General features: G+C 41.6%; 1 protein-coding gene across 10 annotated transcripts in view; it reads left to right on the top strand.

Moving 5' to 3' along the window:
* The first annotated feature begins 280 nt into the window (after positions 1 to 280).
* The window catches only part of plekha7b (pleckstrin homology domain containing, family A member 7b), a 176,497-nt gene continuing 161,756 nt past the window's right edge, over positions 281 to 15,021 (top strand). For 7 of the 10 annotated variants that reach the window (XM_015953112.3, XM_015953116.3, XM_015953114.3 and 4 more), the window contains exons 1-4: positions 281 to 405; positions 2,716 to 2,995; positions 3,109 to 3,185; positions 3,273 to 3,330. In XM_015953112.3, the coding sequence (XP_015808598.3) occupies positions 2,913 to 2,995; positions 3,109 to 3,185; positions 3,273 to 3,330 (218 nt within the window). In that variant the 5' untranslated portion in view covers positions 281 to 405; positions 2,716 to 2,912. Of the gene's footprint in view, positions 406 to 2,715; positions 2,996 to 3,108; positions 3,186 to 3,272; positions 3,331 to 15,021 lie in introns of those variants that run through there. The other 3 variants (XM_070555022.1, XM_015953117.3, XM_070555025.1) reach the window with 3 other exon arrangements.

Raw genomic sequence — 15,021 nt, 5'->3', positions numbered from 1 at the left:
CACTGCATCACCAAAATATTTCTCTCATTCAGTCTGAGGCACTTGGGCGATGCTTGATATTGTCACCTATATTTTATGCCTGACAGTTAGTTTGGAGAACAAAATTAAAGCATATGAGAAACATACTGACTGTGAACGTAAAAGATGAAAAACACAACTAATGTACTTTAGAAACGCACCGCGTTCTTTTAACAGAGGTAATGACTGATTGTGTTTATTCAGCCTTTGTATGTGGAATTATCTAAGGTTTTTTTTCTTTTTACTTTTCAGCTTAACTGCAGTTGAGAGATACATTGCATGGCCAAAAAAACGTTGCCACCTGGATTTAACTAAGCTAATAGATACAAGCCTGCTATTGGATATCTTTTGTACGTTTGTGCGGCAGCCACAAACGAAACGTTGCAGGTAAATAAAACCTCTCTGTGTTTTAAAAAGAACTAAAAGATGGAATTAGAATTTCAACACAGCAAGAACACACCAAAAACAAAGTCACCTCCCTCCAAAAAAATAAAATTATATTCAGTTTTTGTTCATCTTCATTCTCTGACCCCACTGTCATGAAATTATTGAATAAAAATAAAAAATAAAATAAAAAAATAAATAAAATAAAATAAATCAGCTACTGGAGCAGTTGATCAAGATCTCAGCAAACTTCAGGGCTTTTTAAAAAATCTAGTTTTTTTATTCAAAGCTTATTGAGATTCTTGCAAATCCTCTTCCATTTACAAAGACAGTGTCACAAAAATGTAAAAACAAGGATATCAGATTGTGTTTGTTACAGTAAGAGAGCTCAGCTGTATGATGTGAAACCTCTGTGTTAATTTCTGTAGCAACAACATCCTACTGGGGCTTTGAAAATCATCTGCACCTAAAGGGAAATGTATTGACAGTACAGGGAATTTGGATAAGTCTGTTTAGTGCAAAGTAAGCAATAGTGTCACGTGTCATGGTCAGGCTGGTCTTTTGTCCTCAAAGAGGGATGCAGTGAGACCAGCTGATGCACATAGACACGAGGACACTCTACCCCAAACACATAGACTCAGCATTGTTATGCAAAATAATCTCTTCATAACATCGGTTTTAAACACATTTTGCTTCAGTTCTTGTCTGTTTGAGATTACACTCCCAAAAGAGACTCTGCACGGACCGATCAGCTGATTGGGTAAAAGGGCTGGGAGCAACACAAATAATAATATTCTGGAATTACCGGTAGATGTATCACCCAGCTTCTTTCTTGCTCAGAAATTTTAAAACTTTTCTGCTGAGTCATGCTGTTCTAATCAGACACAGCTTTCATGATTTTAAGCTACCAGAGTATGTAACTGCATCATTGGGGGATGGAGTAAATTCTCCTTTGCATCAAAAGCAGTGAGATGAAGTGATTAAGTATCAGATGATTGCCTTCCTCTCTGGAGGTGTCCCGGGCACACGAGACCTCAGCGGAGACCCAGAACTCACTGGAGGGATTATACTCTCCATCTTATTGGGGGGCTTCACAACTTCAGCAACTTGAGATTCAGTCCCAGCTCCTACATGATGCTAAGAGTCCTTGAGCAGAATACTATACCCCCAGATGCAGAGATGAGAACATAGAAGTGCTACTCTGAACTAAAATCTAGGTTGCTAATTCCATCTCTGTTTTGTTTTTATACTGTTTTATATTCTGTTGTAACTATTTCCCCAGTGTTATTTTAACAGAGAGGCTTGAAAACATTCCTTTTCAAACGACTGAAAAGCTGACTGGAGTCTAAAGTTAACTCTTTGTTTACCTCCCAGAAGATTGTGTTCCTAAAGACATTTTCTCAGAGTATTCTGAGCTGCTTACAATAGTTTGCTGTGACAGCAGAGACCATTTTTTATACTTCCATGTTATTTGTGACTGTGGAACACAGATAGTCTTAATGTCACAAGGGATCTAAGGAATAGCAGCAGTGATGAACTGAGAAACTGAATCTTTTCTAACGTTTAACCCTTACATGACCTTAGTGCATTTTTGTGCTCAAATGACAAAAACGTTAGAAAATTAAAGGGTTATATAAGGGTTAAGTAGATGTACTAGATATTAATTGTTAACCACAATTTTGCAGGAGTGAGGAGAGGCATAGATACAGAGGGATGGTTTGTTTGTATGTATGAGTTCATTTTAGTGGACAGTTATTCAGAAGTTGTGTGTGTTGATGATATATTTGCAAATAAGCATTACTTTGGACTTTAATGTGTCACTACCCACTGAGAGTGTATAAAGGGTCAATAACAACAACAACAACTACTACTACTACTAATAATAATAATAAAACAGCATACAAAATAGATTTTTATATTTAAATTCATTGTAAAGATTTAAAGACCCTTAGTCTGCTTGATGTAAATTCATGAAATGCAAATTTTTAAATCAATTATGAGTCTTTTGCTATTTTTATTTTTTTTTACATATTGTGTGAAAATATAGCCTGAATTAGTCGAATTAAACAGAGGACGAGTTTGGCAGGCCATGCTGAAAATATGAAGATGTTTTAGGATGACTGATATAACATTTTACTAGTATCTATTTTTAGTTTATTGTAAAAAAAAACTGATTATTTGCATTTATTAACATTTTAAATGTTCTATGTAAAATTTTTTGGGCTTGTGTAACACAAATGGGAGTTGCATGTGTTGATTCATGCAGGCATGTGACCAAACTGCGTAAAATCTGCCTCTGTTGTTCTGTTATAGTGCATGCCTGCGCTTTGATCTCCATGTGGGAACCAGTCTGGGTGCTCTGAGGGAGGGTGTTGCTCACTTTGGGATCCGTCCCCTTTAAAAAGCACGCTGCCCTGGCGGTGCGGGTATAATCTGGGCTCCATGGAGAAAGTCTGCGGAGCAGAAAGAGAGAGAAGGGGGGCCACTAGCCGAGCCGGAGCGGAGGGATCATGGCGGCACCACTCGGACGGGACACCCTACCTGACCACTGGTCCTACGGAGTTTGCAGAGACGGACGCGTCTTCTTTATCCAGTGAGCCACTTTTTAGGCTACTTTTACGACACAGAGTGGAAGTTTTATTCTTCAGTCCAGCAGTTTTTAGGGATTAATCTCCAGTAACAGGTGTCCTTGTTTCTTGATTGCAGCGATAAAAGTCGCAGCACTACTTGGCTCCATCCACGCTCAGGCGAACCAGTTAACTCGGGGCACATGATCCGGTCAGGTAGGAGGCAAAATCCTCTGATCTGCTGGCTTCAGGCGATGATTCCGCTGCTGCAGTGTGCCTTCAGTCGGTATGTTGCTCTTTTAGATTTGCCAAGAGGATGGGAAGAGGGCTTCACAGAGGAAGGAGCCAGTTACTTCATCAAGTGAGTGCGCATTTATTTCTTTTTTTGTTTGTTTGATTATGTAACAAATCACCCCTAAAACAGCTGATTGTTCTCTTCTGCCACTCTGCTGTTTTAATATGCTTGATCTTTGCTGAACAAGTGAATAAAACACACCATGGCACACGGATCCCCGCACAGAGATCTTATTGGGAGGGTGAAACCAGTCATCCATGCCTTCACTGTGAATTGGAAAGTGGCATGCCATGCAGGACAGGAAGAAAGCTTAAAATTCATCTCACATCCTCCATGCAGGACCTCTACTCTCACCATCAGATAGGTGTGCAGACTTGTGTGTGTGTGTGGCAGTGAGTGAGACTGTAAAGGTTGCAGGAGAGGGGTGGGACCATGTGGTGACAGAGATGTATGGCATGATTGTATTAGGATTTTCAAAGTCACACTTTCTTGCAGATTTTCACATTATTCCCACATTAGAATTCCAGAATTTATTTATTTTTTTTGGAAATCTGATTTAAAAAAGGCTCTGCGTCATATAGATACACTGTTTTGATGTCCTTGTGGGCTAAATACATCCACAAGTGAGTGATTTTGTTGTATTCTGGAGTCTCGGGACAGTTCCTCTGATGGAAATGAGGACACAGGTGCAAAGTAGGAGAACATGCTGAATGCCTGTGAGATAAATCAAGCTAAAGATAACAGAGAAAGCCTGCTCTGCAATCATCAGCATCAGATCTGTAACACTGTCAGTCACTGCTTGTTTTAGTCTTTTCCTGTTTTTGTTGCACCATTTGTCCCAGACAGAGGGATGTCAGGGAATCTTTTAGTTCTCCATCCATGCAGATTGCAATTATGTAATCTTAATGTAAATCTGGGTAAAATTGTAAAAGGCAGTTAAATATAAGTTAGAATCAGATTGGTTCTTAGTCATTATATTTGTTGTTCATGACACATATTGTTGGTAGAATAAAGAAAAGTTTGTGCTCCTTTCCCACCCTTTTGCTGCCAGAAGAAGTGGGAACAAAAGTTTGGTGATATACGGCCTCCTAAATGTCAAGGTTTTGAAATATGTCAGCCACTTGTTGCCCATTTGGCTTTCTGGAAGAATCCTCATGTCTTTGTTGTAGATGGATACTTTTTAGGTGTCAAACACAGGAAAGAACTCAACGGGAAATTCCTTTTGTCAGATTTTTTTGTTGTTTAAATGGGTCATTTTGCAACAGATCACTATAAAATTTAAAAATGTATTAAGGACAATAATGGGTTCAGTGTCTTCACAGTATTTGTTGGAAAGCAAATGTTAAAGCTGCTATAGTAAATCTACAGAACAAGCTAGGTCACAGAACGCTCACCCCTCCCCTCGGGTATCTTTCCTGAACCGGAAACCTGCGGCTCTGGATGAAACGAGATAGTGCTAAACGCCAGTCGCCTTTTTCTGAGTCCAAACGTCTTTTATTGTCCGTAACTTCAAATGTTGTTTTTCTTTTTGGGTCTCCGGTAGTTCGTCCTAAAGTTGAAGTGGTATCAGCCGGCTGTATTATGCGAACCTTCCACACCAGTGGTGTTTTGTTGCTAAATACGTGGGTGCATAATGAGTGGAGGACCCAGGGAAGCGTGGCGCATCGGTGAGCCCGACAACTGGATGGTGCAATAGTTGCTTTGGTCCGAAACGTGTTATTAGGGAAGGTTTTAGACAAATGCAAGAGAACCACTTTTTTATTGATTTATTAAAAAAAAAAATTAAAATCTCCACAATATATTTATAGCTGTACTATGTTAGAATGTTGCCAAGAAGCTTTAAAAAAGTGTTTTTAGGTCATTTGTTTTCCAAATTTGCCATTTTAGCTTAATGAGATGGGAGGATTAGTTGACCAATTAATCAACTGCAAGAAACATGTATTTTTCCTGAAAATTTTCAAATAAAAATTTAGGTAAAAATGTCAACTATGAAATCATTATAATAAGAAATTTACACAGTTTCGCCTTCATTTATACAGTTTAATTGCAAAGTTTTGATCCCAAATCCAATAACTAATACATTTAATCAACAATGAAAGTTGCAGCTGTATATTTGTCCCATTTAATCCATACTTGGCTATTTTCACTATTCTTTGCTGGCCACACAGCCGGGGCTAATTATAATTCTGCCCTGTTCTTAAAAACATGAGTTGGTTTGGCAGATTCGATGTTGAAAACAGCCAGCGGTGCATGAATATCCTAATAGCTCTGGCACATGGTATGCGTTTGTTAGAATAAATTCAAGATAGATTTCACATTTTAATCTCAGCTATTGGCAGTGAAAGATGGCTTGAGCTTAACATCATTGTTCCTTAAAGTCACATCTGCTGTTGTTCTAAGACTTGGATTAGAAAGGAGGACGACTCGGCCCAATTCAATACACTTAAAAGCTGATTTTTTTAAAGAAACAAACTAGTACCATTTGAAAATGTTTTATTTATTCTACTAAAGCAACTTTTGAAACTATAATTGAGTTGGATATTTTTCTCCCACATATAACATTTTCTATGGAGTTCATTTGAAGTGAATTTTGATTATTTGCACAAAATAATTGGATATAAACATGACGTCAGTCCCTGCCTTATAGGAGGTACGCAACAACAGAGTCAAGTATAGTCCACACGCTGCTGCCGTGACAACAGCCGGTAGATTTGGAGGCGTGTTGTTGCTGGAATTCAGCAGAGCTGAAGTACAAAGGAAGTATTGTTCGTGCACTTCGGCTACGGCAGGACGTTTACTCGGACCTCGCTGTAGGTAATGGTTACCAGTTCAGCCATAACTACACAATTAGGCGTTTAATTTGCCGGACTTTCTAACAGGTTTAGAACAGGTAAACAAACTTGGTATTTGTTGCATCAGATTTAAATATAGTGTATAAATCTGGCTCATGTGACAAATCTAAAGAAAGTCACTTCGACTGAAATGTATCTTACATTTCAATTCTTTAACTAAGTGACAGATCAGATCATTTGTAGTTGGTTTTGAAAAATAACTTACTTGTAGACACAAAGCTCTTTGAAAAACAGCAGGGTTAATGCAATTTAAAACAACTCTAATCCCAAAAGATGTATTAATAATAAAGTTATTTATGTAGAGGATTTTGTCTGTTTGCAGTGGAAATTAACGGCAGAGCAAACTTTCTGTAACACTTCAAGTTTATAAATAAAAATTCAGAATTTTCCAACCAGGAGATCTGTGTCAATGCAAATCAGCCCTAGTTTATCAGTTATTTTCTGCTTGCATCTATTGTGCAACTCTTCATAAATAAAAGCATTTTTTTTCACCAGTCCTGTTCTGACATTTTAGGCAGATAAAACAGTGGATCTCAGCATCATACTGCATCAGCGGAGATTTACTGTACGGCAGATAAAGCGTGAGAAACTTATCCTGTTGTGCAGTTGACTTTATTGTATTTGAGACATGATTGACAACGTCCACTTGGCCAACATAGTGGGCAGGCAGAGAGAAAAGAGACAGACAACAGATAAAAATTGTGAATTGGGGAAAGGGTGTGTGTGGAGGAACAACAGGGTTAGCAACAGCAGAATAGGGAAGTTCAGTTAATGATATTCATACAGATGGAGAACAAATTTTACACAAACCAGTGAGTGTGACAACTAGGGACTCTAACTTTTACCTTTAATAATGAAAATAATAAGAAAATAAATAGATATATGCATAAATACACAAATAATCAAACAAGACAAAAATACATATCATTATTATACCTTAAGTTATGTGCAGTAAATAATTATGAAAATTATAACTGTTACTTCTAGCAGGTTTGCATGCACTGTGTGTGTGTTTAGAGAGAGAGAGAGAGAGAGAGAGAGAGAGAGAGAGAGAGAGAGAGAGAGAGAGAGAGAGAGAGAGAGAGAGAGAGAGAGAGAGAGAGAGAGAGAGAGAGAGAGAGAGAGAGAGAGAGAGAGAGAGAGAGAGAGAGAGAGAGAGAGAGAGAGAGAGAGAGAGAGAGAGAGAGAGAGAGCGGTTTCTCCTAACAATTTTGAGTTAAACCGAGATGAAGGGCAGAGGAGGAGTGACAGTCAGGTTTAAAAAAATTCATATTAATCTCTTTCTATATTTGAGATTAGAATTTGTTTTTCAGATTGCAGTATCATTTTTCCAAATTAATAAATATTAATACATATATTATTATAATTATATATATGGTGGTGTGAAAAACTATTTGCCCCCTTCCTGATTTCTTATTCTTTTGCATGTTTGTCACACAAAATGTTTCTGATCATCAAACACATTTAACCATTAGTCAAAGATAACACAAGTAAACACAAAATGCAGTTTTGAAATGATGGCTTTAATTTTTTAGGGAGAGAACTAAATCCAAACCTACATTGCCCTGTGTGAAAAAGTAATTGCCCCCCTGTACCTAATAACTGGTTGGGCCTCCCTTAGCAGCAATAAGTGCAATCAAGCGTTTGCGAATTTTGGCCCACTCATCTTTGCAGAATTGTTGTAATTCAGCTTTATTTGAGGGTTTTCTATCATGAACTGCCTTTTAAAGGTCATGCTATAGCATCTCAATAGGATTCAGGTCAGGACTTTGACTAGACCACTCCAAAGTCTTCATTTTGTTGTTCTTCAGCCATTCAGCAGTTATGGCTGCTCTCGTGGTTTGCCTGTATCTGTTCTGTCTACATGTGTGTGTGTAACCTTGGTCAGGCTGTGCTGCGGAGTCAAGTTCCTATGCTCTGGGTCGCTGGAGCTCTGGCAATAAAGCTTTTTCTGATTCTGATTTCTGATTCTGATTTGCTGGTGTGTTTTGGGTCATTGTCCAGCTGCAGCACCCAAGATCGCTTCAGCTTTAGTTGACGAACAGATGGCCGGACATTCTCCTTCAGGATGTTTTGGTAGACAGTAGAATTCATGGTTCCATGTATCACAGCAAGCCTTCCAGTTCCTGAAGCAGCAAAACAACCCCAGACCATCACACTACCACCACCATATTTTACTGTTAGTTTGATGTTCTTTGTCTGAAATGCTGTGTTACTTCTACGCCAGATGTTACGGGACATTTGCCTTCCAAAAAGTTCAACTTTTGTCTCATCAGTCCACAAGGTATTTTCCCAAAAGTTTTGGCAATCATTGAGATGTTTCTTAGCAAAATTGAGACGAGCCCTAATGTTCTTTTTGCTTAACAGTGGTTTGCGTCTTGGAAATCTGCCATGCAGGCCATTTTTGCCCAGTCTCTTTCTTATGGTGGAGTCGTGAACACAGACCTTAATTGAGGCAAGTGAGGCCTGCAGTTCTTTAGAAGTTGTCCTGGGGTCTTTTGGGACCTCTCGGATGAGTTGTCTCTACGCTCTTGGGGTAATTTTGGTTGGCCGCCCACTCCTGGGAAGGTTCACCACTGTTCCATGTTGTTGCCATTTGTGGATAATGGCTCTCACTGTGGTTCGCTGGAGTGCCAAAGCTTTAGAAATGGCTTCATAACCTTTACCAGACTGATAGATTTCAATTACGTTTGTTCTCATTAGGCCCGAGCAGTGAAGCTGCGAAGGCCTATTGTATCTGCTCCGTTTATTATTACGCTTTCTTTCTTTCTTTTTTCTTCCGCGTCTTTGACTGGCCTTTAGGGGGTCTTAGCATATCCAAAAAGTCACCAAATTCTGGCCCAATATTGAAAGTGCGTGAAATTTACGTATTTCACTGGCAATGTGAAAGTTCATAAAAGAATGGCTGAACAGCGCCCCCTAGAAAGTGAAAAATACCCCTCTCCATAAAGCTTAGTTTATCGTACAGTTATGAAATTTGGTACACTTGTAGAACTCAACAATACGCACAGAAAAGCCTCTTGCATCCATGGTCAATATCAAACAGGAAGTCGGCCATTTTGGACTAAAGTGGCCATTTTGACCCTGTTTCGGCCATTTCTTGGGTCTATATTTGGTTGAACAGTTTGGTCATTTTTCGCACGATCGTCTCAAAAATAGTGTGCGATCGAACAGAAGCGACGGACGATTAAAATGAGACAATAAAATTGACTTTTCGTAAATACTGAAGGGGCGGGACCAGGCCTCAAAGTTCGAGCACTCGCCAAAAAAATTCAAATTGCTATAATTTCATAAATGAAAGAATTACAGTTAAAGTAACTTTCTATGGACAATCATCATCGCCCCCCGAAGACAAATGAATGGTCAATTGATGATGTCACATAAGCCCCGCCCCTTCAGGACTTAAAAGGTCAAGTTTTACTAAGAAATTTTCCAAAATTTGCCCTTTCAAATAATCATCCCAAATTTGTATCAGGTAACTGAAGACAAGTTGGGGTTGCTTGGCGTCACTTTATGGGAGTTTTCTGCAGAAGGCTGGGCTGTGGCGGCGCGGCGAACTCAGGCGTACCACTTAGGCCTTACGTTTGCCTCCCATTTCGTCATTTCTAGAGATATCGCCACGAAACTTGGCGAACTCAGGCGTACCACTTAGGCCTTACGTTTGCCTCCCATTTCGTCATTTCTAGAGATATCGCCACGAAACTTCTTGTGAGTGATCCTAGTCCGGCCCCCCAAAAAATCTGATGTGACATTCCGGTGGGCGTGGTCTATTTGCTGAAATAGCGCCCCCTAGGACCATTAAAACTGACAGCCCCAAGCCATGCTTTGACTGAGGATTTCGAAATCTGGTACACTAATGTGGTGTCTCAGGACCTACAAAAAAGTCTCTTAGAGCCAAGTGCAAAGTCGCACAGGAAGTCGGCCATTTTGGTCCAAGTGCGTGATTTAGTGGTTTTCGCACACGTTGTTTGGAGAGTGATGCTCCGTCGCCCTTTTCACCAATCGCATTCACACTTCTGCTATATACTCTTAAGACATAGATGAAAAAATTCAACCGTCGGATTTTAAATAAGTATAAAGGTGTGGGCGTGGCTAAGCCTCAAACTCTGACTTGTCGCCACGCCACTCTTTTTTTCACAGCTCCCTATTGGACTCCTTTTATCCAATCACCACCAAACAGTGGCAAATAGCAGCAGACAAGTTGAGGTCACTAGGTCTATAGTACTGGCAGGTTTCGAATAAAGGCGGGGCTTTGGGAGCATGGCGAAATTCGCCATCACGCCATGGAAATACGTTTGTCTCTCATTTCTTCAATCATTGTGACATTGCCACACAATTTCTGATGAGTGATCCTACTCTGACCCCTAATATAATTGGACAGCTGAAGTTTGTGGGCGTGGCCTATTTTCCAAAACAGTGCCCCCTAGGACCATTAAAACAGTCAGCCCCAAGCCATGCTTTGACTGAGGATCACAAAATTTGGCACACTAATGTAGTGTCTCAGGACCTACAAAAAAGTCTCTTGGAGCCAAGCGCAATGTCGCACAGGAGGTCGGCCATTTTGGTGCAATTACTCAATTTAGTGGTTTTCGCACACGTTATAAGGAGAATTAAAGCTGCAAGCAGCGTCGTTCGGCCCTCGCAGCGAAGCTGCTCGCCCTCCTTCCGCACCCCCTCCGCTCCATCCCCAACGCTCTCCAAACCCGGCTCCGCGCTTTTCCATCCTGGCCGGCAGCCGAGGGCACCAGGGCATGCCTGGCGGAACAGAAAGTCAGCCACCCCGACACCGGAAACAGTAAAAGGCCTCCTCGTCCACACCTCACCCTGACTCAGCATCCCTTCTGAGCCCACCATTACATGTCTCACCACTAGGAGATACTCTATCTTTACCACACTGGTGATGTGATGTTCAGTCTCGGGCAAATCGGAGGCTGTTTGTGGAAGTTACAGTCAAACGTAAGGTCACAGCGTCACGCCAGAAATCGCCATGGCATCAAAGCCCCTCACTTTATAAAAAGCTATCAGATCTGAATGGTCATTACAACATCATGAAGACAGTGCATGACCTTAGTGTCATCTTGACTAAATTAGAGGGGACAAATATGGGCAGTTCACCATAAAACAATAGACTTCCTGTAGTCAGGGGGCGGGGCTTAGGTGATGTCAGCTGTCCACATTGTCACTGTCTTCAGATGTGGTCAGTGATCACATAGACAAAGTATGAAATTGATCTGATCATGCACATGGGAGTTGTTAAGTCAAATAAGGTAATGGCGACTGGTCAAAGTTTGAGGCTTAGCCACGCCCACACCTTTATACTTATTTAAAATCCGACGGTTGAATTTTTTCCTCTATGTCCTAAGAGTATATAGCAGAAGTTTGAAGGTGATCGGTGGAAAGGGCGAGGAGATATCATTCTCCTAATAACGTGTGCGAAAAACACTAAATTGAGTACTTGGACCAAAATGGCCTACCTCCTGTAGGACATTGCTCTTGGCTCCAAGAGACTTTTTTGTAGGTCCTGATACACTACATTAGTGTGCCAAATTTTGTGATCCTCAGTCAAAGCATGGCTTGGGGCTGACTGTTTTAATGGTCCTAGGGGGCGGTGTTTCAGAAAATAGGCCACGCCCACAAACTTCAGCTGTCCAATTCTATTAGGGGTCAGAGTAGGATCACTCATCAGAACTTGTGTGGCGATGTCACAATGACTGAAGAAATGAGAGACAAACGTATTTCCATGGCGTGATGGCAAATTTCGCCATGCTCCCAAAGCCCCGCCTTTATTTGAAACCTGCCAGTACTATAGACCAAGTGACCTCAACTTGTCTGCTGCTATTTGCCAGTGATTGCTGGTGATTGGTTAAAAGGAGTCCAATAGGGAGCTGTGAAAAAAAGAGTGGCGTGGCGACAGGTCAAAGTTTGAGGCTTAGCCACGCCCACACCTTTATACTTATTTAAAATCCGTAGGTTGAATTTTTTCCCCTTTGTCTTAAGAGTCTATAGCAGAAGTTTGAAGGTGATTGGTGAAAAGGGCAATGGTGTAACACTCTCCAAACAACGTGTGCGAAAACCACTAAATCGACTACTTGGACCAAAATGGCCGACTTCCTGTGCGACTTTGCACTTGGCTCCAAGAGACTTTTTTGTAGGACCGGAGACACCACATTAGTGTACAAGATTTCGTACTCCTCAGTCAAAGCATGGCTAGGGGCTGACAGTTTTAATGGTCCTAGAGGGCGCCATTTCAGAAAATAGGCCACGCCCACAAACTACAGCTGTCCATATCTATTGGGGGTCAGACTAGGATCACTCACCAGACATTTTGTGGCGATGGCACGATAATTGAAGAAATGAGAGGCAAACGTATTGCCATGGCGTGATGGTGAATTTTGCCATGCTCCCAAAGCCCCGCCTTTTTTCAAAACCTGCCAGTACTGGAGACTAAGTGACCTCAACTTGTCAGCTGCTATTCGCCAGAGATTGCTGGCGATTGGGTAAAAGGAGTCCAATAGGTAGCTGTGAAAAAAAGAGTGGCGTGGTGACAGGTCAAAGTTTGAGGCTTAGCCACGCCCACACCTTTATACTTATTTAAAATCCGACGGTTGAATTTTTTCCTTTATGTCTTAAGAGTCTATAGCAGAAGTTTGAAGGCGATTGGTGAAAAGGGCGATGGAGCATCACTCTCCAAACAACGTGTGCGAAAACCACTAAATCGAGTACTTGGACCAAAATGGCCGACTTCCTGTGCGACTTTGCACTTGGCTCCAAGAGACTTTTTTGTAGGTCCTGAGACACCACATTAGTGTGCCAAATTTCATAATCCTCAGTCAAAGCATGACTTGGGGCTGACAGTTTTAATGGTCCTAGGGGGCGCTATTTCAAAAAATAGGCCACGCCCACCGGATGTTCACATCACATTTTGTGGGGGGCTGAACTAGGATCACTCCCAAGAGGTTTTGTGGCGATATCTCTAGAAATGACGAAATGGGAGGCAAACGTAAGGCCTAAGCGGTACGCCTGACTTCGCCGCGCCGCCACAGCCCCGCCTTCTGCAGAAAACTCCCATAAAGTGACGCCAAGCAACCCCAACTTGTCTTCAGTTACCTGCTACAAATTTGGGGTGATTATTTGAAAGGGCGAATTTTGGAAAATTTCCCAGTAAAACTTGACCTTTTAAGTCCTGAGGGGGCGGGGCTTATGTGATATCATCAATCGACCATTCATTTGTCTTCGGAGGGTGATGACGATTGTCCATAGAACATTTCTTTAACTGTAATTCTTTCATTTATGAAATTATAGCAATTTGAATTTTTTTGGCGAGTGCTCGAACTTTGAGGCCTGGTCCCGCCCCTTCAGTATTTACGAAAAGTCAATTTTATTGTCTCATTTTAATCGTCCATCGCTTCTGTTCGATCGCACACTATTTTTGAGACGATCGTGCGAAAAATGACCAAACTGTTCAACCAAATATAGACCCTAGAAATGGCCAAAACGGGGTCAAAATGGCCACTTTAGTCCAAAATGGCCGACTTCCTGTTTGATATTGACCATGGGTGCAAGAGGCTTTTCTGTGCGTATTGTTGAGTTCTACAAGTGTACCAAATTTCATCACTCTACTATGAAAAAAGGTCAAAGCGGAGGGGTATTTTTAATTTTCCAGGGGGCGCTGTTGAAACATTTTTTTACCAACTTTCACGTTGCCAGTGAAATACGTAAATTTCACGCACTTTCTATATTGGGCCAGAATTTGGTGACTTTTTGGATATGCTAAGACCCCCTAAAGGCCATCCAAAGACGCGGAAGAAAAAAAAAGAAAGAAAGAAAGAAAAAAAAAAAAAAATTAAAGCTGCAAGCAGCGTCGTTCGGCCCTCGCAGCGAAGCTGCTCGCCCTCCTTCCGCACCCCCTCCGCTCCATCCCCGACGCTCTCCAAACCCAGCTCCGCGCTTGTCCATCCTGGCCGGCAGCCGGGGGCACCAGGGCACGTCTGGCAGAACAGAAAGTCAACCGCCCCGACACCAGAAACCGTGAACGGCCTCCTCGTCCACACCTCACCCTGATTCAGCATCCCCTCTGAGCCCAGCATTACACGTCTCACCACTAGGAGATACTCTATCTTTACCACACTGGTGATGTGATGTTCAGTCTCGGGCAAATCGGAGGCTGTTTGTGGAAGTTACAGTCAAACGTAAGGTCACAGCGTCACGCCAGAAATCGCCATGGCATCAAAGCTCCTCCCTTTCTGAAAAGCTATCAGATCTGAATAGTCATTACAACATCATGAAGACAGTGCATGATAAATTAGAGGGGACAAATATGGGCATTTCACCATAAAACAGTAGACTTCCTGTAGTCAGGGGGCGGGGCTTAGGTGATGCCAGCTGTCCACATTGTCACTGTCTTCAAATGTGGTCAGTGATCACACAGACAAAGTTTGAAATTGATCTGATCATGCACATGGGAGTTATTAAGTCAAGTAACGTAATGGCGACTGGTCAAAGTTTGAGGCTTAGCCACGCCCACACCTTTATACTTATTTAAAATCCGACGGTTGAATTTTTTCCTCTATGTCTTAAGAGTATATAGCAGAGGTTTGAAGGTGATCGGTGGAAAGGGCGAGGAGATATCATTCTCCTAATAACGTGTGCGAAAACCACTAAATTGAGTACTTGGACCAAAATGGCCGACCTCCTGTGCGACATTGTGCTTGGCTCCAAGAGACTTTTTTGTAGGTCCTGGTACACTACATTAGTGTGCCAAATTTTGTGATCCTCAGTCAAAGCATGGCTTGGGGCTGACTGTTTTAATGGTCCTAGGGGGCGCTGTTTCAGAAAATAGGCCACGCCCACAAACTTCAGCTGTCCAATTCTATTAGGGGTCAGAGTAGGATCACTCATCAGAACT

This window comes from Nothobranchius furzeri, chromosome 9 (assembly GCF_043380555.1).
Source record: "Nothobranchius furzeri strain GRZ-AD chromosome 9, NfurGRZ-RIMD1, whole genome shotgun sequence".
NCBI classification, from domain to species: Eukaryota; Metazoa; Chordata; class Actinopteri; order Cyprinodontiformes; family Nothobranchiidae; genus Nothobranchius; species Nothobranchius furzeri.
The sequence above is the reverse complement of the archived record's forward strand: the minus strand, read 5'-3'. Positions and strand labels throughout refer to the sequence as shown.